We start from the raw sequence: 24,182 nt of genomic DNA, 5'->3' as shown, positions 1-24,182 counted from the left end.
AGAACATTTACTTACCGAAGCCATAACTGTGGCAGCATGCATATGCTGAAAATTACCCGTCTCAGGCGAGATTATTTGTCAAGGAAAAATGATGTAGCCTTTCAAAAGTTTCAGAAAACTGTATTTTTTTGCATTTTAAAAAATAAAAACAGCAGCAAATGTAAAACTTTTAGAAGTTTTTCAGTGTCAGTGTGATTTAGTCTATATTATTTATGGCCAATTACACAGGCCACATTAGCATGATGGCAAAATTGCAAAAATACACTGATAGTCGTAGAAAGTTCTGTGGCTGCTCTACTAACAATGCACAATAATGACCAGCATTCAAACTACAGCGGTGCAAATTGGTCGAAAACAAGCAGACACTATGAGTGTCGAAGTATTCTGCTAATAAAATAACAAAAAATCTAATAAAACAAGGCACAAGTTTGATGATGCTCTTGTTAATATAAACAGCATTGTAATTCAGATTAATGAGGGGAAGCTAAAGGAAAATCAATATGTTTTAATATAGGGGCAAACTGTCCTGTCAGAAATTGATGAGGAATTTGTGTAATCAAGTGGGAGGAGGTGAAGTATAGGATTCAACCAGAGGAGAGCTGCATTATGCTGACCTGTACCTTAATAAATCAGATTTGTGTGACCGATTTAAATTTTCTACTCCCAACATTTTTGCTCTCCAAATTACAAGACACAAGAACACCGGAGTCAACGGCAAAAGGTTGTGTTCAGGCGCAGCACTTAAAGTTTTACAGACATGAGGTGGTACATTTTTTCTAATGCTGAAAAGGATTTCATTTTTGTTACCTGTTGAACAATGTGTTCAAAATGTGTATGACAAACATGATCAGGCGACTGATCACAGACTGATTTGCCATCTCAGCCGTGACGCTGAAGCAAAAAAAGCTGTCAAAACTGTTGTAACTCCTGTTGTAACACAACACTGACAAGTTATCACTGGCGCCATGATCTTATTTGCAGAAAAAGAAAAAAGAAGATGGACATTTACACATCCTGCAAATACAGAACAATAACAGCGTTAACTTAAAGTGATGAGCACACGTCCAGCGTTCACTCCCCTTTAGCTTTGCTTTGGTGAGCATTTTGGATATAAAGACAAAGATCTGAGCCACGAGGTGTGAAGTTAGAGACAAAGTCCAGCTCAGACCTCGTTCAGTCCTTGTCAGCAGTGGCTGGCCAGGATGTTGAAGAAGTGGTAAACCTCATCTTTATCGAACACGGCCACCTCAGTGGAGCACTCAGAGCACTGCACCGGGTGGTACACCTCATCAGCATCCATCCCCATCGCTGCTGGAGTCTCATCCGCAGGCGTCTCTGTCTGCTGTCCCCTCCTCCTCTTCCTGTTCCTCCGGTTCTTCTCCTGCTGGTTTTTGTAACGCAGCACCTCCTCTCTCTTGACTGTGCAGTTCATCACAAACATTGCTCGATACTGTGTGCGGTACTTCTCGTGCCTGAACGGACACAAGAGTGATGTGTCGTTACATTTTAAAATGACAAAATCTCTACAAACTAATGAACGTTTCTCTTACAATCACTTCAAATCTTTTTTTAAAAACAAACAAACAACAAAAAACTGATGTAGAGTATGAAGTGACTCACATGCCTTGTGTTGTCAAAACAGCTTTGACTGTGATACTATGATCCCTAATCTAACCAGGCTAATCAGAGACATGTAATGGGAGTTGGGCAATGGCCCATTGGCTCTCCTTAGTCAGTTTTTATTCATATTTTCATCACATATTTAATCACTCCAGCTTGTCAAACATGGGAACTAGTCCTGTGCATATATGAAAACATGGGTGTAGCTTTGGTGTCAGTGAAGTAAAGCTTAAGTGGAAGTGGATTAACCTGCATTCTTTGTAATGGCCAGCAGGGGGGCAGCAGGGGGCGAGTCCTAGCTTTGCGAAAAGGTTTCCAGTTGTTTGAAGTATATGGCTAAACGGCCCTCAGCTCCTGTTATCTGTGCCCTCAGCAAGGACATTCTGGATAAGTTAAATCACCAAATTAAAGTCATAAGGCTCCAGTACACCCTCTGCTTTGGTCGCTTCACACGCTGCAGCAAGCTTATCACGCAGTCACTTCTATTTATGCCCATTAGGGCATAAAGGAAGTCAATGCATTATTTGCCTGAATGATGGGTGTCGCCACTCAAAGAATACCGCCAACATCAGCACTAATATATGAGGAGAAGAAGTCAAAACCCCAAAGTCTCAAGTTTTCAAAATGTTTCAAAATCTCCCTCTGTATATGTGTATGTCTCTGAGCTTCTGTCCTGGAATATCATTAAAATGGTGATGAAAACCTGACACAATCGTACACTTGTGTTCAACCCAGCTGCGACAGCTGCAGTGGAACGCTCCAGGTTACAAAATCAAGAGTTGCACCACAGGTGGAAGATAAATCAAAACAGCAGTGTGTGCGAACTGATGCAAGGTTATTTTCAGTGCACACTGCCGTGCTTTGGGGCACACGGTGAGCATATTGAATACAACATGATGTTGTTCTCAATCACAACAAGTGACCTGAGCTCTCCTAAAATATATTGCATGTGATACTTTGGCACGCTGTGCATAAACAAGGATTAATACAAACACTTTTCAAAGACTTTTCTTAAAATGTCAGTATTATTACGTTCTAGCAATTTTCCCTCTGCTGGACTGAAACTCCACTGTGTAGGACATGAAGCACGTTTTAGTGTAGTAAAAAAGAAACTTGGCCACTATCAGAGATGGTATATGTAACACTACTCCATCATCAGTCAGATTTTGTGGATGTCAAACTTCTGTAGAGGCGAGCAGCTCTGTGATCTCAGTTAACATTAGGCTGACACCTTAATCTGCTGCTGGGTAAAGATAGGGATCTGCACTGTTTTGAAACCTGCTGTGGAGCCTCACCTCTGACAGTCCAGGCAGAGCGTCGTCATGCAGGCGGGACAGTTAAGCACAGCGTCGCTGTGAGGCAAAGCTTGAGGGTGGCGAAGCTTTGAGTGAAAAGCTGCAGCAGGTCGTTTTCTTCTGCTGTACCTACACAGGAAGGTAAGAGGTGGAATGAGTCTCTGGAGGGAAATTAAAAAAAAAAAAAAAGAAGCAAAAACATCTGGTGGCATGTGTTTTAGAAATTGTAAGAGAATCTGTGTTACTCTCTCCTCCTGGCGTCAACCCAGGCCTGGTCTCTGTCGTCCTCGTCGGGGTCGTACAGCAGCTCGTCATTGGTCGGAATGGTCCGCTGTCTCCGCCTCTGGCTTGTTGAGCTGCCTACAGAAGAAATTTTAAATACTGTTAGTGGCAGGTTGTACATGTATTCTGTCATCATGATTCAGTTAAAAGGACTGGATGTTACAGTCCCTGATAATGCATTGCTTTAGATGAAGAGACTCTCGAGGGATGGCTGTTATGAGGAAAAGGCAGCCTAGAAACTTTGCCAGCAGCACACATCGTTGTGTGCCTCAACTTTCGGTCTTTTACCCAGGCTAATCTGCCATTTTCCTTCCTTGGTTAGGTTTAGGGATTAGAGATCGATCTAGATTATCATTTTAAATTTGGGACACATCATCAGTAGTGGACCTTGGATTCATCAGGTGTTTCGGCCATTATCACTAGACACCCTCATCCAAGGAGGCCCTGCCAGGGTCGATCAGGCCCTGGAGTGTGTCACTGGTTTATGTTAAATTGTTACTTCTCTCCTTTTTTCTTCTGTTCAGTTTCCTACAGTTTATTTTCTATCTATTCACTGCAACTGAGAAATAATACTTACCTCTTTAGCATTTATGGAGCCTAACTTCTTCAAAGGGATAGAAAAGGTGATAGCGAGAAGTAAGACAATGACATCTTAATGACTGTTAGTAACCACAGCAGGAAAACCAGTTCTCTTACTCGGTGTGCCGTCCTCCTCTGAGTCCGAGTCAAAATAAACCTCATCATACATCTGTGGGTTAGAAAGTCCAGGACCACCAACAGCACTTCCTTCCCCTTCTGCTCCTCCTCCTCCTGGTCGTTTTGAGGTCTCTACCAGAGAACAAACACACAAATGCTAAGCACAAACTGTATTTACAGAGACGGTCTGTCAGACACAGCAGGATAAGTTAGTTAACCTTGGGATTAAACTTGGCTTCCTCCTATACCACTAGTGACACAACATAATACTTGTTTTGTGCTTAAACATACGCTGCAGCACATTATTTAGTGAGTCAGAAATTAATGCTGGGCTTACACTGTGCGATTTGTGGCTCATTTTGAGCCGATTTTTCAGTCGTGCGACTGTTTTGGGGATCGGCCCGAATTTCGCCTTCATCGTGTTTCGTGCATCGTGTAGTATACGTAGGGTATCGAGAAGCGATTAACACCTCACGACCAGCTCCCGATCATCAATCGCTCGGTCGTAAGAAAACCAAACCTGCTTGAAATCCTGTCGGCCGTCGTGAAGGTGTCACAGCAGCCTCTCACACTGCGCAAGCGCAAACACAGAAATGAAAGTGAAAAAACGGGGCACACGACACAAGCGATGGAGGCACAACTTGTAGAACTTTGGCAAGCTCATCTGAGCCTTTCCCATGTGGCCTAACAAAATTATCATGACCACAACAACCGTGAAAATAATTGGATGGACATTGCTGCTCAATCACAGCTGCCTGATCAATGTTTTTCATTAGCAATTTAGCAAAGTTGATGGTGGCAGTGTGCGTGTCTGTGTGAGTGAAAGACAGAGAGGGAGAGCGAGCGACAGATTTTCCGTTATAATGAATAGCCTTTATTGTCATTGTACAAGGTACAACGAAATTGGAGTACCACTCCCTTGGTGCAAAATGCAATAATAAATATAAAATATAAAAAGTACAATAAAACAACCGAAGTACTCAAACAATAATAAGTACGATATATACAGAATAGCAACATTCATATAATGATAGTATGAATAGCAGCATAATATAGTGACAGTGGTAAGTATGGTATAGTTAAGCAGGTTCAATTGTTTTGTGCCTTTTTACTACGGTGATAGCTCTGGGAAAGAAGCTATCCCTGAATCTGTTTGTCCTGGTTTTATGTGACCTGTACCGTCGGCCTGACGGTAATAGTTCAAACAGTTGATTACTGGGGTGAGAGTGGTCCTTGATGATATTGCCAGCTCTGCTGAGGTACCGAGAGTTTGCAATGGCCTCCAGGCTGGGCAGAGAGCAGCCAGTGATCTTCTGGGCTGCGCTGATGACCCTCTGCAGTACTTTCCTGTCTGCAACTGAGCACCCTGCATACCATGTTGTTATGCTGTACGTTAGGATGCTCTCTATGGTGGCTCTACAGAATGTCACCAGCAGCCTCTCCTCCAGGTTGTTCCTCCTGAGCACTCTCAAAAAATGGAGACGCTGCTGGCCCTTTTTTACCACCACTGTGGTATTTGCAGTCCAGGACAGATCATCAGAGATCTGCACGCCCTTCATGTTATGGACGCACAGTGTGAGCACTGAAGTCGCATCAGAGCATTGGGGCGTATAATGTGAGCATCGTGACCTGCGAACTTCTAACCCCTGCGAGTCAATCGTGCAGTTTGAGCAGAAGCTGAATAACGTGACTGAAAAACAAACAAACAAAAAAGAAAAACGCACAGTATCTGCCCAGCTTAACAACAGTGGCAACGCCGGTTGTTTTGGAGCCAGAAGTGGCCATAATTGGACAAGATGATGGAGTGCTAAGTTTTACTCAGCAAATAAATGAACCACACAGCTGATTATTTGTAAGATATTTTCATTAAAAATGCTCAAAACGACAACATCACAAACACTGAATTAGCTAAGATGAAGCTTTGCACACAGCTTTTGGCTATAGCTGCCATCTAATCAGTTAATAGAAAAGTAAATCCAGACATATCACTAAGAAAATACAAATACTAGCAGCTGGGTGTTACCTGCTGCTGGTCCCCAGGTTCCCTGCATGGTCTTGATGGTGGAGCTGAGCTCTGCCTCCATCTCTTTTTCAAAATCATCCTCGCTGGATGACTCGCTCTCCCCAGTTAGATACTCTCTGATCAGCTTCTTTTTCTGGTCCGGAGTCCCGTTCAGGAGCACGTCCAGCTCATCCTCCGAACTGAAACAGAGAAAAAGTTTTCAGGAAAAAACCCCAAAAAAACCCACAGACTCCCAAACCCAGAAGATTAAGAAATTGAAGTAACCATTCATATGTTATTCTGCACACGTAACATTATATCATCTGGTGGTATCGTATAGTATTTAAAAGACCAAATAATTAAGCACTTAATTTGAAAACCAAGAATCCACGTCGAAACTGTCGCTTTAAGCTTAACTCAAAACCAAAATAAGTTGCCTGTACTCACTGCATCCATCGGTACATACATATTTGCTGCTTTAATAATGAATAAACTTCAGATCTTCAGGTAGACAAGTTCTTTTGAAGTTTTGGACACATCAAGACATCACTTATAACTATTAATAATTATGACGTCTTGCTTAATTTTCTCCAATTTAGCGCCATAATAATAAATCCAGAATATTCTTGGCTAATTAGGGCAATAATAAGCATCTACACTCGTGTATTTTATTTTCTTCTCACCCGCTTTCCTGCAACATTTAGACTTGTAAAAATCTGCCGCCTTTCTATAAACATAATTAAGCAGTAACATCCATGTCACGTTAAAATAAATTCACCGTAAAGAGGGGCTCAGCGCAGTCTCCCTGCTATTCTAGTTTGTTTACATGTTAGCTCCCAGCTAGCTAACTGCACTTTAGCCTCCCAAAGCCAAAGCTGCGCTGGCCCCTAAAAATAAACACCCGTGTTATCCTCGCACCTGCTGGCGGCCCGCTCTTCGTCGCTCGGCTCTTCGATCTCATATGACTCAAAGTCTTGTGCTTGACCTAGCTTATTCATGTTAAATGTTAGAGGAGCGTTAATTACAATAGCATGAGGTGCTGATAAGTTAGCTACAACACGCCAAATTGCTTGTTCCGCTTCCGCTTCTTCTTCGTTTGTGTTTAATAAGGGTTGGTAAGCGTATACTAAAGTCTATTACCGCCCTCAACTGGGCTGGAGTGTGGGACAGGCGCTTAAGGAGGAATATAACAAAAGGATGAAAAAAAACCTGCTTTATGTTATAAAGTTGTATATATCCCCAACACTGTCACCAGCAAAGCACCTCCACACTATCACACCTCCTCCTCCATGCTTGTAGAGACCATCCGTTCACCTTTTCTGCGTCGCACAAAGACGCATCTCAAATTTGGACTCATCAGACAAAAGCACAAATTTCCACTGGTCTAATGCCAATTCCTTGTTTTTCCTAGCTCCAAACAAATCTCTGTTTGTTGCTTTTCCTTAGTAGTGATTTCTTAGCAGCTATTTGACCATAAAGGACTGATTAGCACAGATGTGTCTGCTTTGGAACCCTCTTTTCCGGACTGACTGAACTTAAGTAATAATGGACTGTGATTTCTCTTTACTTAGGTGACTGCTTCTTGTAATAATATGGAACAAGGTTGTCAGCTGTGTGCCAACCTGACTTCTGCACGACGCAACTGATGGTTTCAACCCCATTAAGCAGGCATAGTTGGTGCTGTGGGAAACATTAAAATCTCACACTCCAAGCCCCGCATAATCACAAAAAGAAATTTAAAGAGTTTTCAGTGAGCAAGCTTTTCTTTATAACTTCTTCAGTTTTACCCATATGGAAAAGATATATATAAATCTTATAAAGTTTGTATCTGTCTTGTGTGAAACTTGTATGAAAAGCATATAAGAGTGAAAACAGATATAAGATCCCTTGAAAAATTATATAATGAAACTTGTATGTTTTGGATACTTACTAAAACAATGTATGAAAGTAATGCGAAAGTGGCCACTTTCATGAGTAAATCATGTAAGCCTTATATGATTTACTCATGAAAGTGACCACTTTCATGAGTAATCACATATAAGTTTTTACTATTTCTTTTCCGTATGGGTAACTGGTGTCGTATTACATTGATTGACAATGTCGATTTAGCTTGGAAATATTTCCAGAGAGTTTTATCTGCTTTGTGGACAAACATGCACCCTTTTGTCAGGTCAGAGTTAAAGGTCGGGTGGGCCCCTGGTTCAGTTCTGAACTGGCTGGTCTCCTACATGAGAGAAACCAGGCCTGGGCAGCTGTGAGATCAGATTCTGATGGTGATTGGCCACTTTTTCATCAGCTGCAGAAAGGCCAACTGTGACTACTTATTGACTTTAACCACTGACACTCGAAATGACCCTAGCTGGTGAGGTTTTGGCAAGCTATAAAGTCTCTCTGTCAGCTCTCATTCCACAGAGCTACCTCCTCACTTAATTATTAACTCCACTCCTGTGTCAGACAAAACCAAAACTCTCAATTGTTGTAACAAACACTTTGTTGCTTCTTATTCTGTGTAGCACATACATATACAACTCTGCTGGCAGTTCCTCAGTTACTAATACTTTTTCCTTTACACCCTTTATGGTAGAGGAGGTATGTATCTGCTCAAGGCATTTCCATTGAAACTGAGGCGTCATACAAATATCTAGGCATTGTGATTGATGACAATCTTTCCTTTAAGCTATGCATTGACCACCTAATAAAGAAACTGAGGGTGAAGCTGGGGTTCTTTTTCAGAAACAGATCATGTTTCTCTTTCACGGCAGGGAAAGGACTTGTTGCTGCCACTTTTTTACCCCTCCTGGATTACGGTGATATACTTTACATGAATGCCTGTGCTCATCTGTTGGATTCTGTCTATCATGGGGCATTAAGATTTATAACTGGCCATAAACCTTTAACACACCACTGTACTTTATATTCTCTTGTTGACTGGTCCTCATTGCTTTAAGCAGGACGGTTCATTGGTATCACTTTATGTATAACTCTATTTCTGGTTTGCTGCCCTCTTATTTATCAGAGTGCATGTTACACAAACAGTTTAGTCATAGACTGCGGTCTCAGGACATCATTACGTTCACTGTTCCACCAGTTCATACAGAGCATGGAAATAAGGTGTTCTCCTTTTCTGCCCTGTCTTCACATTATTGCAGGATTTGAAGCTCTCTCAACTGATTCCACTTGCAGACTTTAAAAGACGAACACATGTTTTTGTGAAATCATCACTGGGAACTTGTTCTTGCCTTTGATATGACTGTGTACATTAGACGAGTTTAGCTATTTTATTGTTTCTGTTGTTGTTGTAAGTTTAATATGTTTGTCTGGAACAGGTCTTGCTTGTAAATGACACATTGAGTCTCAGTGGGTCTACCTGTATAATAAAGGTTTAATAAAAATAAAAATGTAAACACAATATTGAGTTTTTAAATGATTTCATTCATTCAGAAAAAACAAAAAGCCACCCTAATGTACCCAGCCCTGTATCAAAAAGTAATTGGTGTGAGGCTGCTTTGATGTTTGACGACCTGGACAATTTGTCGTAATTCATGGAACCATGAATTTTGCTCTCTGCCACAAATCCTGAAGGAAAATAGCTAGCCACTAGCTTGTACCTTGAAGCTCAAGAACACTCAGGTTATGTAGGAGCACAATGATCTGAAACACACCATCAACTTCACCTCTGAAAAAAAGGTTGTCGAATGGCCTCGTCAAAGTCAGAGCAGTTTTAGACGCATGACCTTAAACAGAAAACCCTTCAATGTGGCTGAAGTAGAACAATTCTGGAAAAAAGAGTGGGCCAAAATTCCTCTACAGCTTTGTGAAAGACTCATTGCCAGCTATTACAAATGTCTGATTGCAGTTCTCGCTGCCAAGGGTGGCACAACCAGTTATTCTGTTTAGGTGGTAATTACTTTTTCACACAGGCTTGGATATGTTTTTTTCCTTAGTAACTGAAATCATCATTTCAAAACTGCAGTTTGCATCAACTGCGTTTTATCTTTGTCTAATATTACAATTTATTGGATGATCAGAAACATTTAAGGTGTGACAAATACACAAAAACTAAAAACTTCTTCACAGCACTGTATATTACCTTATAACATTTGTGCACTCAAACAATTTTTTCCCCAGGTGATGAAATAAATTAACAGTTTGTTTCATTGGTTGAAATGGTCATTTCAAGAGTATTTCATGTAAGAAAGCCATGAAAGCTGACTGCATCACTGATACTGGAGGTGATTCTCAGGAGTCAGGTTTTGATGGTGATGCTGGCATGTAGGCCGCACATCCACAGTAAAGCACTGGCTTCATTAATGCAGTTTGTGCACCATCTTTAGTCGTCAGAGGACATACTGGAGGATCTCTCGACACCTGTCTCTTCTCTGTTTTGATATTGTCCGTTAAAGCTTTGGTAAGCATTGGTGAAATATGCCGTGATAACATTTCAGCAGAGTTTTATGTCGTATTTATGGATGGCATGGTGAACTGTGTCCACAGACAGTGATTTCTGTGATTTCAGTGACAGAATCATGCCTGTTTTTAATGCATGTGAAATCCCCAAAATCATCACCCAGTGTTGATTGTTGACCTTGCACACAGATTTCTACAGATCTAGTGATGATATAATACACTTTATGAGATATTCTTTTGAGATAAGTCTTTTTTTGTTGGAGAGCATTATTCTGAAGTTGTTCTATTTTTGGGGATGCTTTTTTTTTTGCAGATGAGTGAAGCTCTGCCAATCTTTACTTCTGAGAAACCCTGCCTCTCTGAGATCCTTCTTTTATACCCAACCACATTACTGACCTGTTGTCATTTAACATAAATGGCAGCAAAACGTTCCTCGAGCTGTTTCTTTGTAGTACTACTTACTTTTCCAACCTATTCTTGCTCTTTCCTAACATTTTTGTTTCAGCTGAAAATGAATAGATTTTTTTTTCTAAATAGTTAAATGTGAATTGTCAATAAAATGTGGATTTTTAGGATTTACAGATCATTCTGTCTTTCTTTATATTTTACACAGTGTGCTAGTGTTTTTGGAAGTGGGGATGTATTTTCTTAGGTGATTAGAGATCGTCCACTATTGCTGAAGGAGAGCCCGACCCAACAAGACACTACAAAGTGGTTGATATTTACAAGATACAAGTAGACGTGGTCGTGTTTTTTGTCTTGCCAGATGAAAGATGCTTATAAAAGACAGAAGAGAACTGCAGGAGCAAGAGCCTTGCATGCAGAGACCATAGATTTAAAGAATGTGAGATAGAGATGGAGCCGCCACTAGATGGAGCCAAAAGATCAGACATGTTGTTTCAGATGCTCAGGACAGATGCGCTGATGAAGGCCGACACCATGAGGTGCTATTAGGAAGGCGGATTTAATACACAAATTCATCCATCCATCTATCCTCTTGCGCTTGTCCTGGTCCCTACTCCTTTAGTTTTTCCCATTTTTGAATTACTGATGAAACTGTGTGCAGGGTGATGCTGCTTAAATAGTATGCTGCGTGAGATTTAGTAGTTTGATAGCCTGAGTTGATCTACTGAGACTGCAGCTTAATTTTGTGGCCTGTTTGGACTAATGTTTAATTTTCCACAGTACTCAGTAATTCTAAAATGAGTGTAAATTAAATATCTAAAATAAGTGGTTAATTAATTTCAATAATTTAACCATTATGAAAATATGCTTGGTTTATACAGAATATATATCAATTAGTTACATTTAATCCAACAAGATTAAATAAATTTTAACATTTTACATGATTTTATGTAACAAAACATGTAATCAAATGATCTAAAGTCAAGGTTTTGGGCATAAATATTTTTTTTTCTGTTTTCATGCATCTGACTGAGCATGAAGACATATGGCCAACCTGAAATCTGATCACATCACTACCAAATCAGTACATCAATTTCAATTCTTTTTTATTTATTATCCATCCATTATTTTTAACTACTCATCATGCGTCACCAGTCCTGCACAGGGCTAACACAGAGAAACAGACAACCGTTCACTCTGGCATCCAAAACAACAAAACAAAAACAAAACCAAATGAACCCATAACACACTGTTTTTGTGTCTAACTGTATTGTTATCTCATCATCTGGTTAAGTCAGTCTGAGCACAAATGTTTGAGCCATCTTTGGGCCAAAACGGCTCAAATATGCTTGATTTGTAAGAAGGCTGTCTTAGATATGCCAGGTTCCATAAATGAACAACTCGACATCTGGGTAAAGGAATGCACTTTCTAAATTGTGGTAGCATTGCCTGTGACATTAAACTTTAACAAGACTGACAGGTTTACTTTAAATTGCTATTTGCTACTCGAACTGAATTGAATGCCTTGAAAGCACAACTACTCGATTTCATTTCAGTTTTATTCATATAGCACCAAATTACAGCAACAGTCAACTTGAGGTGCTTTATGTTGTGAGATGAAGACGCTACAATAATACAGACAAAAACCCAACTATCACACAACCCCCCATGAGTAAGCACTTGGTGACAGTGGTTAGGAAGAAATCCATTTTAATAGGAAGTAACCTCCAGCTTAATTAACAAGACTCAGAGAGGGACAGCCTACTGATGTGAGCAGTAGGGGGTGACAACAAAACTGATTTTGGTTTGCAGGCACCAGCCAGAAAACACTCCAAATGCCATTATGCAAATATCATGCATTGTTTTGCTGTGTATTCAAATGGTTTCTCAACAGATGAAATCATGTTAAGGCAAGAGATTATTTTTTGCCAGAGTTATACTGTCAAGTTATAATAAATAGAACTGTAATCTGTAGCAATTACTGAAAAACATGCTATTTAATTACAGATTTTGAAAAAAAAATCTAGGAACCATCCATGTGTACTGGCCTAATAATCTCTGAGAGTGCCAAACAGGCAGGCAGCTGACACCAGCAAGACAGGAAGCCATGTTGTCAGACATGACTGACTATTAGTGCTGTTCTAATGAGCTGTTTTCTTTATCCAATCGGTAAAAGGCTCTGTTACTGTACAGAGTAATGCTTGTTCACCAGCATGTTAAACGTGAGGTAACATCCAGAGAATGGCTGAACACTAATTCTCCCTTCCAAAAAACAGCACTTTAACAAACATATTGAGGTAATAATGTAATAATGTGTGTGGCTCATTTATTGAATTCGCTGTAGTTACATGTACATTACAGTGCACAGACTGTAGTGCTTTGGTGGAAGTAAGCAACAACTTTTTCACACAACTTTTTTAGATCTAAGATATTTTGAACTACGAGACATTTTCACTGTTACTCAAGGTGATAACAACAGAGCAGCAATAGCTGTATTTTTTATGAGTACTCAGTGACAATATTTCACTTTGCAAAAAAGCAAAGGCTTCTGAACTGAACCCTTTCAGCCTCTGGCATGACTGACACTTCGAATCTAAAGGCCATAGAAGAAGCTTTATGTGCAGATTTCATGCCTTATTTATTTCTTGGTTGTCCCTTTCTGAGCCTGGGTGCTTGCTCAAAATAAAGCACTGCTCTAATTTTGTAGATTATATGTTGTAATCGCTAATCAAATATTTTCAGTCAAACTACACTGATGAAAATAGTTCCATCATTATTATATTTTTGAGAGGGTAACAAGCAAAGTCAGATTTCTCTCATTTGTGACCATCACAAAACGACTGAGACTCATGCATCTATGACTCCACTTGCTTGTCTTGAGTCATTATGGAATATGGTCATCATATTCAAAATTTGTCATGATCGGCCATGACAGAGCATGACCAGTAGCTGTTATGATGACTTTGCTGTTTGACAGCAGACACTTTTTTTCAGTGTCTGCTGCTGTGTTTATCTTTATTAAAAACAGTCAGCAACAGCAACAGAAGCATAAAAGACAGGAAGTCCATGCAGATCTTCACAGTTACTTTGCTGGATTTAGGAGAGGGCACGAGGAACCAGTACAGCAGCGAATTCTGTAGAAATGCAATACACCAACCCAAAAGTTATAGAGCGCCGCTAACTAAAGCAGATTGTCACAATACAAGAATCAATAGAATACCATACAGAAAATGCACTGAGAATGTAAAAGATAAGCCAATAAACTTTGTTTTCAGAAGGGGAAAAGAAGCAAACCTGAGATCTCCCACAAAGCTCTGCATCCAGGCTCTGACTGCAGACAGGACTGGAAGATATCAGGCTGCACTCAGATGAAAACAATGCAAACCTATGTCTCTGCTCAGATCCCAAGTGTTTAGAAAAGAAGGGAGACCAAACGCAGTTTTTCAATAAAACACAGTAAAGAAAACAAGCAATATTATAAGACTGTGTGGAAGTCATTGTATTGATATCTGTGCGCTTGCTAGATGAATGAATGTGAAACAAAATAAAGACAACAAACTGTAATTCAGACAGCCAGGGAAAGAGACCTGCCAGTTCCTCTGGGAGAGGACCAGCCAGGCCTGCTTTATAGTCAGGTGTTCTGCAGCCCTAAGAAAGAAAGTTATAGGCAAATAGAAGAAGCACGAGTAATCAGTGATATTCCCACCCACAAGACATGATTCCTTCAACAAAACAACAAAGTACCCTGAACTCTTCATGTTACGAGCGCTAGACCATTTAATACTTTAGGTGGCTTAGAGGTTTTAGACGTGCCAGTCTTAACTACACCCCCAGTGCCAAACGCCTCCCCAGACCATCGAACCTTAGCAGCCATGGCACCTAAGTGCAGTTTAAAACCAATAAAACACTGTTGTCATTTCCTTTAATATAGCAGATGGTTAAATTGTCAGGCTGCAGAAACAGAACATTAAAAAAAGGTGAGTTATGGCTAGAAAATGTGAGCGCACTTTATATCTTATCAACAAAACACCCGATGTGACGGCTTTGTATGTTACGTTTATGTATCACAACCTTTGGGCTGCTGTTTTAATGTGGTCACACATCACTGATTCAAACCCACCTGGAGTCAGAGCTACGATAAATGACCAGATCATCAGTTTGGTTCCAGACACTTTGTGCCTCAATCTCATCTGGACAGATTTTAGATCCATTCACAGTCTTATTTTGTTGTTACATAGTCTGTAATTGCAACAAATTGCAATTCTACATTCATTAAACACTTGGAAAGCTACTCTGATGTTTAGTTAAATTCACCATGACTGACCCCTTACTATTAAGAGTCACTCAGTTTATATTCAATCACATTCTAAATGGTCACACTGTAGAACATTAAACAATAACTGATAACACTTTATAATACGGCCCATGATTGATGCCATAGTTCTGCTGTAATTAAATGGAATTTCAATGTACTGTATCTGAAATTACAGTGTAATTATATTTAGATGCAAATACTTAAAAGTAGGTACTAGAACAAGGGCGTAACAAGTCATGGTGTTACAGGAAATAAAGAATTAATTATGCCATAAGTAAATTGAAGTGACTAATTTTAAGTACTACATAATTTCAGTACTGTGTAATTTAGCAGAAAAACAAACATTTTCATCATAACTATACTTTTTAGGGTGCAGAATGTATTGTGGAGTAACTAAACCTTGCCTAACTTCTGGGTATTTCAGAGGAAAGGAGGCACACATTCTACTGGAAGTAATTTTGAAAAAATGAAAAACCATCATGTATAGAATATAAAATAAAGAAAAACTAGGCAAGACTAATCTCCTCTGAAAAAGTAAAGCATATTTATAATGTAAGATGTAGAAATACTGTCTGTTTTACCAAAAAATGATTTATGGGATACTTAAAATGAGTGAAAGCATAATTTGTGTCTCTTTTCCTGTAAATTGGCTGGAAGTTAGATCAGGTTAAGTCACTCCATAATCCCACCTGCTCCCCAAAAAGCACAGCGTACCAAGTAAATTAAAATTGCTGTTTTCTCCTCCTCCTGCTTTTTAAGATAAACATCTTGGTCTGTATTGATAAATATTTGTCTTTCCACTGGATTAAAATGGAGGTGCTGCTCTTTATTTACCCGTTGCCATGGTGAATCGTGGTATCGATGGCTTCCTTTCTCTGCTCATGCACGGGTTCACCTCAGGTTGAACATACTCAGAGTTGATTGAACCAACCGAAGACTCCGATCACAGAGTTGATTAACTCAGATTTTCGTTTTTAAACTCGGGCTTTGTTGAACCCGTTTGAGGGGAATAGGCCCCTGGTGCATTTGTGAAACACGTCCTCTGCATGCATTAACACGATCTTTTCCTTTTCCCCATATTTTTCTAGACTACAATAAGAGATTTGCAGGAGAAAAACTGTGTGTGTGAGTGTGTTTAAACCTATGTATCTGGCCTCCTTTGCCTCTGCTCACTGTTTGTGTGTTTATATCTTCCTCTGTTTTTGTTTGTCTGCCTGTGTGTGCTGTTTGTTTTGTGTCTTTTTCCCCGAGTTTGTCCTTTAATGTGTCTTTCTGTTGCGTGACTGTGTATCAGAGTGTATGTGTGTGTGCGCGGAGCTGCTGGGTGACATTTTCCATTGCAGGTGTGACATCTCTGCTCCCCTGACAGCCTCTTCTCCGACACACACTAAACAACTCCTCGCTGATTTTACCTGCCTCCCCCCCTCCAGCCCCTCCACACACACACACACACACACACACACACACACACACACACACACACACACACACACACACACACACACACCTTATCGTCCACCTCTGTCTCAGCACTGCTGCTCGACAAGCTAATTTAGCCAATTACACACAGGTGTGATGCTAATTTCCCCGAGCTGGCAGCCAGCTCCTGGAGGAGGTAAAAAATAACATAATTACACCCATCTGTCCCCCTGCAGGCAGGCAGGCTCTCCCACTGGGTGTCGGCTCCACCGCCATTACAAAACACACACAGGAGAGGGAAAAAAAAGCCACACTGTTGGCTTTGATAATAGGGGAGAAGACAATGGACAATGTGTGTGTGTGTGGAGGAATCCAGGCTGCAGCCACAGTTGCTTTTCCTCCTCTTTGTCTGAAGCTTTCAATGGATTTTCAGCGATACACAGCAATTTCCCACAAGAAAAGAAAACAGACTTTTGGTGCGGCGGGATAATTATGTGAAACTGTTTTCGAAGGCGATGGGGTTGGATGTGCCACTGTTAGGTTTTGTGTATGTGAGAGGAGAGGAGATGAGGAGGGTATTTCAAAACTGAAACACACAACAAAACGAGGTCAGAATAGACGGAGGTCTGCAGACGGTGGAGGAAACAGAGGAATCAACAAGCTGCAGAGTTTCTCTGGGCCTTAAATGAACTAGGCAACATGGAGTCTTAAAAGAAGACTCTGCAGACGCCACTATGGTTATAGCTGGTGGAGGGGCATGTATAGTAATCAAAAGGCCAACGTATCGATGCCTGGCTTCTCCTGTTTGCATACTGATTTGTCCTTGGGTAAGATTTCAAACACCAATGGATGCACTGGCGTGTGACAGGTAAAGATAAAGTGTGACATGAATGGCTGGATGTGGCCTGAGGTGCAACAGTGTGTGAGTACTTAGTAAACCAGAAAAGTGGATGTCACTAATAAATTCAATTGATGCTTATAAAGTCTTCAAGATTTGTTTCTTTACCTTACTGATATATTGTTGATGAATTATTACGCCTTTAAAATACCAGAAAGCTAGAAAATATGATTTTAATGCAACTCAGTAATCCTTCTATACACTTTAGGTGGGGCTCAAAATAATGAGATTTTAAATAAATACATCAATTTCCAATGAGACGATTGGAGTATGCATTTAAATAATTCAAATAATCTACAGATGTTTCCCAATCAATATAAACATCCAGTGGTTGAATCTGTAGCCCACAGTGTGTAGTAATATATCAAGTCCTGTTGGTGAGGTCACTGTGAAATACTAGCAGGACCCCCTTTTTGTTATCTCATGATCTTTTCACTATACTTTCTATATAGTTGATATATTTATAAGGTTTTCATATATTTAATATTTTTTATTTACAGTGTGAATGACTATGTTTGTTCTTTGTTTCTCTTTGTGCCTGAAGGTGTAGCGGCTCTGTAATAATAGTGATAAAAGGCTTCTAAATCTTGGTTTATAACAGTCTATGTCCTAACAGTTTTAGGCTGAAATAGCACATTGATGACTTCAGAGTATACAGTGGGATGCAAAAGTTTGGGCAACCTTGTTAATAGTCATTATTTGCCTGTATGAATCGTCGGTTGTTACAATAAAAAAATGTGAGTTAAATATATCATAGACACACACAGTGATATTTGAGAAGTGAAATGAAGTTTAGTGGATTTACAGAAAGTGTGCAATAATTGTTTAAACAAAATCAGGCAGGTGCATAAAAGCACCACAAAAAAAGACATGAAATCAATATTTTGCAGAAATTACAGCCTCTAAACGCTTCCTGTAAGTTCCAGTTAGAGTCTGGATTGTGGTTGAAGGCATTTTGGACCATTCCTCTTTACAAAACATCTCTAGTTCATTCAGGTTTGATGGCTTCCGAGCATGGACAGCTCTCTTTAACTCACAGCACAGATTTTCAATAATATTCAGGTCTGGGCTGAGATGGCCGTTCCAGAACGTTGTACTTGTTCCTCTGCATGAAAGCCTTAGTGGATTTTGAGCAGTGTTTCGGGTCGTTGTTTTGTTGAAAGATCCAGCCCCGCGCAGATTCAGCTTTGTCACTGATTCCTGGACATTGGTCTCCACAATCTGCTGATACTGAGTGGAATCCATGTGTCCCTCAACTTTGACAAGATTCCCAGTCCCTGCACTGGCCACACAGTCCCACAGCATGATGGAACCACCACCATATTTTACTGTAAGTAGCAGGTGTTTTTCTTGGAATGCTGTGTTCTTTTTCCTCCATGCATAATGCCCCTTGTTATGCCCAGATAACCCAATTTTTGTTTCATCAGTCCACAGCACCTTATTCCAGAATGAAGCTGGCTTGTCCAAATGTGCTTTAGCAAACCTCAAGCAGCTCTGTTTGTGCTGTGGGCGGAGAAAAGGCTTCTTCTGCATCACTCTCGCATACAGCATCTCCTTGTGTAAAGTGCGCCAAATGGTTGCACGATGCACAGTGACTCCATCTGCTGCAAGATGATGTTGTAGGTCTTTGGTGCTGGTCTCTGACTATTCTCAACATTCGTCGCTAGGGATGGGTACCGGTATTCGGTGCCACGATGATGACCACGTTATTAAATTAATGCACGTAAGGTGAACTAGCAAACACCGTCGTAGTTACATGCGGCTGTCTTCTTGTTTGATGGCAGGTACTCCCTTCACCCTGGCCAAAAAGGCTAAAATGACCAAAGAAAAAGCGGAAAACAGCTAAACATGAGAGGTTTTTGGACAAAGTTGGTTTTTTTTTTTTCCCATTGATTAAGCACTGCTTCCAGCCAAGAGTGATACCATAAATCCCCTATAGCTGCAGAAAAGGCTAACATTGTTATCTTTTTACAAAAAACAGCTGAACATGAGAGGTTTTTGGACAAAGTTTGTGTTCTTCATTCTTTAAGCACCGGTTCGAGCACCGTTTAAGCACTGGCACCGTTTCAAAAGTACCAGTTTGGTACTGGTATCGGATAAAACCTAAACGATACCCATCCCTATTCGTCGCTTCTGTCTATCCGAGATTTTTCTTGGTCTGCCACTTCGAGCCTTAACTTGAACTGAGCGTGTGGTCTTCTATTTTCTCAATATGTTCCTAACTGTGGAAACAGACAGCTGAAATCTCCGAGACAACTTTCTGTGTCCTTCCCCTAAACCATGATGGTGAACAATCTTTGTCTTCAGGTCATTTGAGAGTTGCGTTGAGACCCTCATGTTGCTACTCTTCAGAGAAAATTAAAAGAGGAGGAAAACTTACAGTTGACCCCCTTAAATACTCTTTCTCATTATTGGATTCACCTGTGTATGTAGGTCAGGGGTCACTGAGCTTACCAAGCCAATTTGAGTTCCAATAATTAGTGCTAAAGGTTTTGGAATCAATAAAATGACAACAGTGCCCAAATTTATGCACCTGCCTGATTTTGTTTAAACAATTATTGCACATTTTCTGTAAATCCAATAAACTTCATTTCACTTCTCAAATATCACAGTGTGTGTCTATGATATATTTAACTGACATTTTTTATTGTAACAACCAACGATTTATACAGGGAAATAATGACTATTAACAAGGTTGCCCAAACGTATGTTGTACTGGGTTCCACATTGACCTATGTGTTGTTTACATGTTTCCATCATATTAGAAAATATATATACTCCTCAGTTTTTACACAAGTGCTGATAAAATGCAGACATTGGAAGAATGTACTTTCAAATTTGCACATTTGGCTGCAGACAAGACTTAAATGACAAAAACGTATAGTTTGGTGGAAGAACACAAGGCTGTTTTAGCTGTAACTATTATAGGTCTGATAAATCCTGTCCAAATAGGACTTACACCCTTTTAGGTAGCATTAAGCATCTCCTTCCGTCCAACAATGCACCTTTGACTTATCCATACAGTGAACAAGTGGCACAGCAGCCTTTGGTTCCTGCAAAAGACTTAAGTGAGAACTACCATGCCTGTTTTATGCAACACCTACTTACCATCTTCATTCTGCTATGCAGAGAACATGGAGAAAACAAGCCCAGGTGTGTGCTTTTCACATGCCTTATGAGAAACAAATTTGAGGTGAAGATGCAAAGACACTGATGGGGCTTGTGATCATCTAGGCAGCCTAGAGATTATTCTATATGTCACCTTATTGGACCTGAGTGTCTTCAGATATAAATACAGTTTGAGAAGATTTCATTATTGAGACTTCTGCTGTCACGCAGACATGTGAAACATGTCTCAGAGGCCTTCCCACCCTGCCAAGAAAAATAAATTGGTCCTCACACATAACCTCTTTATCTACATTCTTGCCATTTCCTATGGTGCGTTTGTGATGGCTCTGTCCATACAGATTGCATTATTCTACATTCTCACTTAGATGGATCTGTCAGTCTATCTGTCTCACGGTGATGTGCCCCGGAGCCCCACTGACACCTGCCACACTCTGAAAAATAAAGGTTCAGAAAGACCACAGATGGTCTACTTAAAAAGGTTCAGTGAATCACAATTTGAACAAGGAAACAGAATCACACACTGTAACAGACATGCTTATTTTTATTTGCTATTGTAGACACCAGGTTTGCTTTATTATACTGCACATGAAATTCCATTGATCTGCAAAGATGCCGGTAAATAGCAAAGTCACTAAGAAATAAGGAAAAACAGCAAATCTAAAGCACTGGGTTCATGTGTGTGAGTTGTGAACACAGTGGGCATTCTATGGTGTCCAACATCTTCTAACACAAGCCTAGACATGACAAACCCACGGCTCATGCAGCTGGTACAAGCTGGGATAGCTGGGAAAGCCTGGAGGCAGCTGTGACCCCTGCTGAGGATGACCTGGCAGTGTATCCTTGTGGCCCACCATCAGGGTGCGGCAAGTTGGTCGCTGGCCAGTGCTGGAATCAAGGAAAAAGCACCTCCCCTCATGTGACACAACAGTTTGGCCACCAAAAGGGGCTAAGTCTCTCTTAGTCACTCTTAGAAGTGTGACCAGCCCAGGCACTTCTCCAAGGACTACCCATTCCTTGTAGATGAATGGTTAGTCCTTGGCAGGTGAGCCAATCCAGGGGGAATTTACAGCATTCCAGTAAGGTGTCCAAATATTCTCCGGATAATGGTAGACTGAGGTTGAACATGGGCCCTCTTTCACCAAAACGTGGATCACCATGGTCAACGTGGTCAAGGTATATGACAGAGTACTATATGAGAAATTCAAGAGTGGTAGAGAAGTATGTGAGGGTGGTGCAGGGCATGAATAAGGACAGCCCTGAACCCCTTCTTGTTTGTAATCGTGATGATGAATGGGTCAGAGAATCTCCAAAATTATAGCTCCTGTGGGCTGTTGCTGGTCTGCAGTTGGTCAGTATGTATCAAAAGTGGTCCAAAAAATGAACAGTGGTAAATGAACAGTAAAGACTGGCTTGTGTGATCTGATCCAACTGACGAGCTACTGTTCCTCAGATTGCAGAAATGTTAATGCTGGCCTGATGAATCATATTTTCTTTGCATTACATGAATGTCTGGAATGTGTGTGCTTAACTTACATGGAGAAGACCTGGCACCAGGGTGCACAATGGGAAGAAGACAAGCTAATGAAGGCTGTGTGATGCTTTGGGTGATGTTTTGTTGGGAAACCTTGGGTCCTGCAATCCATGTGGGTGTTACTTTGACACATACCACCTACTTAAGCAGGCCATGCACCTTTCATAGAAAAAGTGTTCCCTGATGGCTGTAGCCTCTTTCTGCTTGATAATGATCCCTGCCACAAAGCAAAAATGCTTCAGGAATGGTTTGAGGAGCACAATAGCAAGTATGAGGTGTTGTCTTGGCCTCAAAGTTCCCCAGATCTCAATCTGAATGAGCATCTGTGGGATGTGCTGGGCAAACAAGTCCGATCCAAGGATACCCCACCTCACAACTTAAAGGACTTAAAGAAGCGGTCCCCAACCTTTTTTGCGCCACGGACCAGTTTATGCCTGACAATATTTTCACGGACCGGCTTTTAAGGTGTCGCGGATAAATACAACAAAATAAAACTAGTACCGGTACAGAAAAAAAAAAGATTTATTCATAACACACGTGAAAAGACCCAGGAAAACCGAGTTAACGATAAAAACGATAACAAAATAACGCTAAAAACCAATAAAAACCCTGAAAACCATACATTTCACACCTGAGCCTCAACTGTCGCGGCCCGGTACCAAACGACGTGGCCCGGCGGTTAGAGACCGCTGACTTAAAGGATCGGTTGGGGTTTTTACCTTACTCTATAAAGCATTGTGAATTGAACTGAATTTAATCTGTTGATATAATTTTGGTTTGCGGCACCACAGCAACCCATGTTCATAAGGTCTAGTGGAGTCCATGCCTCAATGGGTCAGGGGTGTGTTGGCAGCAAAAAGCGGACCATCACGGTATTACACAGGTGGTCATAATGTTATTCCTGTATTTGTAAAAGACAAGGAGACAGGTGTAACAGTGAAGATGCAAAAAACAGAGGTAGTGAGGTTGGATGAGTTCAAATACCTGGGATAAACCATCCAAAACAATGGACAGTGTACCAGAGAGATGAAGGACAGAGTGCAGACAGGGTGGAGAAATAGGCATCATACAACAACGCCAAGTGTCTGGTGATCCTAAGAGCAGCTCTAAGGTCAATGGGCAAGTGACCATCAGTGAGGCCACTAGGATTTCTCATTTGACTGGATAAGCGTGGCTGGATAACTGCAAATAAAGGGAAAGTAATCTGCATGAAGATACGGAATTCCCAGAAGGCAAAACAGTGGGCATACAAGTATAGTTACAAGTTCCTGGGTACCCCACTGGGATTGTAGAGTACAGGGCTGTTCATGAACTCCAATAAAAATGATGACCAATATTTTCTATGCTGCATGTAATTCTGTTCAGATATCATTATTCCCCATGCCTCTCCATTTTAAAAAAGTCCTGATAATACCATATTTGATTTTAATATCTTGTTTTCGAAAGCATTTCCCTTATGTCTCTCCCCTCTAATTTAGATACTGTGAGATCCATGCAATGATTTTTCTCTTGCTTTATTTTTGTAACATTGTAGATTTTCCTGAGAAACTTGGATAGCTCCAGCGCCCCCCGCGTCCCTGGAAAGGATAAGCGGAAGCAAATGGATGGATGGAACTTGGATAGCAGTTTATTAAAAATCCATTGACAGATATACAACTGTACTCTACTGGAAAGGTTTTGTTGCTCTCTAGAAGAACCGCAGGCCACACTATAATGTCAGGCTACAAATATCAGCATTCACCATCTAATGTCAAACTTCATGTTCACATAAACCTTTGCAACCTCAGTGGTGTGCACGGAGTTGGTTTGCATACCTCAGCAACTTCTGGATTTGGCTTGCAGTGTTTTCATTTCGGTGGCACGGTGGCACGGTGGTTAGCACTGTTGCCGCACAGCAAGAAGGTCCTGAGTTCAATTCCAACACCAGGCCGGGGTCTTTCTGTGTGGAGTTTGCATGTTCTCCCCGTGTTTGCGTGGGTTCTCTCCGGGTACTCCGGCTTCCTCCCACCGTCCAAAGACATGCAGCTTGTGGGGATAGGTTAATTGATTAATCCAAATTGTCACTAGGTGTGAATGTGAGTGTGAATGGTTGTCTGTCCCTGTGTGTTAGCCCTGCGACAGACTGGCGACCTGTCCAGGGTGTACCCCGCCTTTCGCCCTATGACAGCTGGGATAGGCTCCAG

At 40.8% G+C, this 24,182-nt stretch overlaps 1 protein-coding gene across 1 annotated transcript; it reads right to left on the bottom strand.

Moving 5' to 3' along the window:
* Window positions 1–90: 90 nt before the first annotated feature.
* Window positions 91–7,000, bottom strand: eapp (e2f-associated phosphoprotein). The gene is made up of 6 exons (XM_004554659.6): window positions 6,814–7,000; window positions 5,917–6,095; window positions 3,894–4,025; window positions 3,161–3,275; window positions 2,916–3,044; window positions 91–1,472 (listed from the first exon to the last, which is right to left on the bottom strand). Exons 1-6 carry the CDS (start codon window positions 6,891–6,893, stop codon window positions 1,184–1,186), a joined length of 924 nt encoding a protein of 307 aa, XP_004554716.1. The 5' UTR covers window positions 6,894–7,000; the 3' UTR covers window positions 91–1,183.
* Between the last annotated feature and the right edge of the window lie 17,182 nt (window positions 7,001–24,182).

The sequence above is a fragment of the Maylandia zebra genome, linkage group LG19 (assembly GCF_041146795.1).
Source record: "Maylandia zebra isolate NMK-2024a linkage group LG19, Mzebra_GT3a, whole genome shotgun sequence".
NCBI classification, from domain to species: domain Eukaryota; kingdom Metazoa; phylum Chordata; class Actinopteri; order Cichliformes; family Cichlidae; genus Maylandia; species Maylandia zebra.
Note: the sequence above shows the minus strand (reverse complement) of the source record. Positions and strands in the feature narration are given on the sequence as shown.

Coding starts and splice junctions, on each gene's coding strand:
- eapp (XM_004554659.6), bottom strand. CDS start 6,893: ATGAATAAGCTAGGTCAAGCACAAGACTTTGAGTCATATGAGATCGAA. Junction 3,276..3,893: donor AGAGGAGGACGGCACACCGA/GTAAGAGAACTG, acceptor TTTCTTCTGTAG/GCAGCTCAACAAGCCAGAGG. Junction 3,045..3,160: donor GTTGACGCCAGGAGGAGAGA/GTAACACAGATT, acceptor CTTCCTGTGTAG/GTACAGCAGAAGAAAACGAC.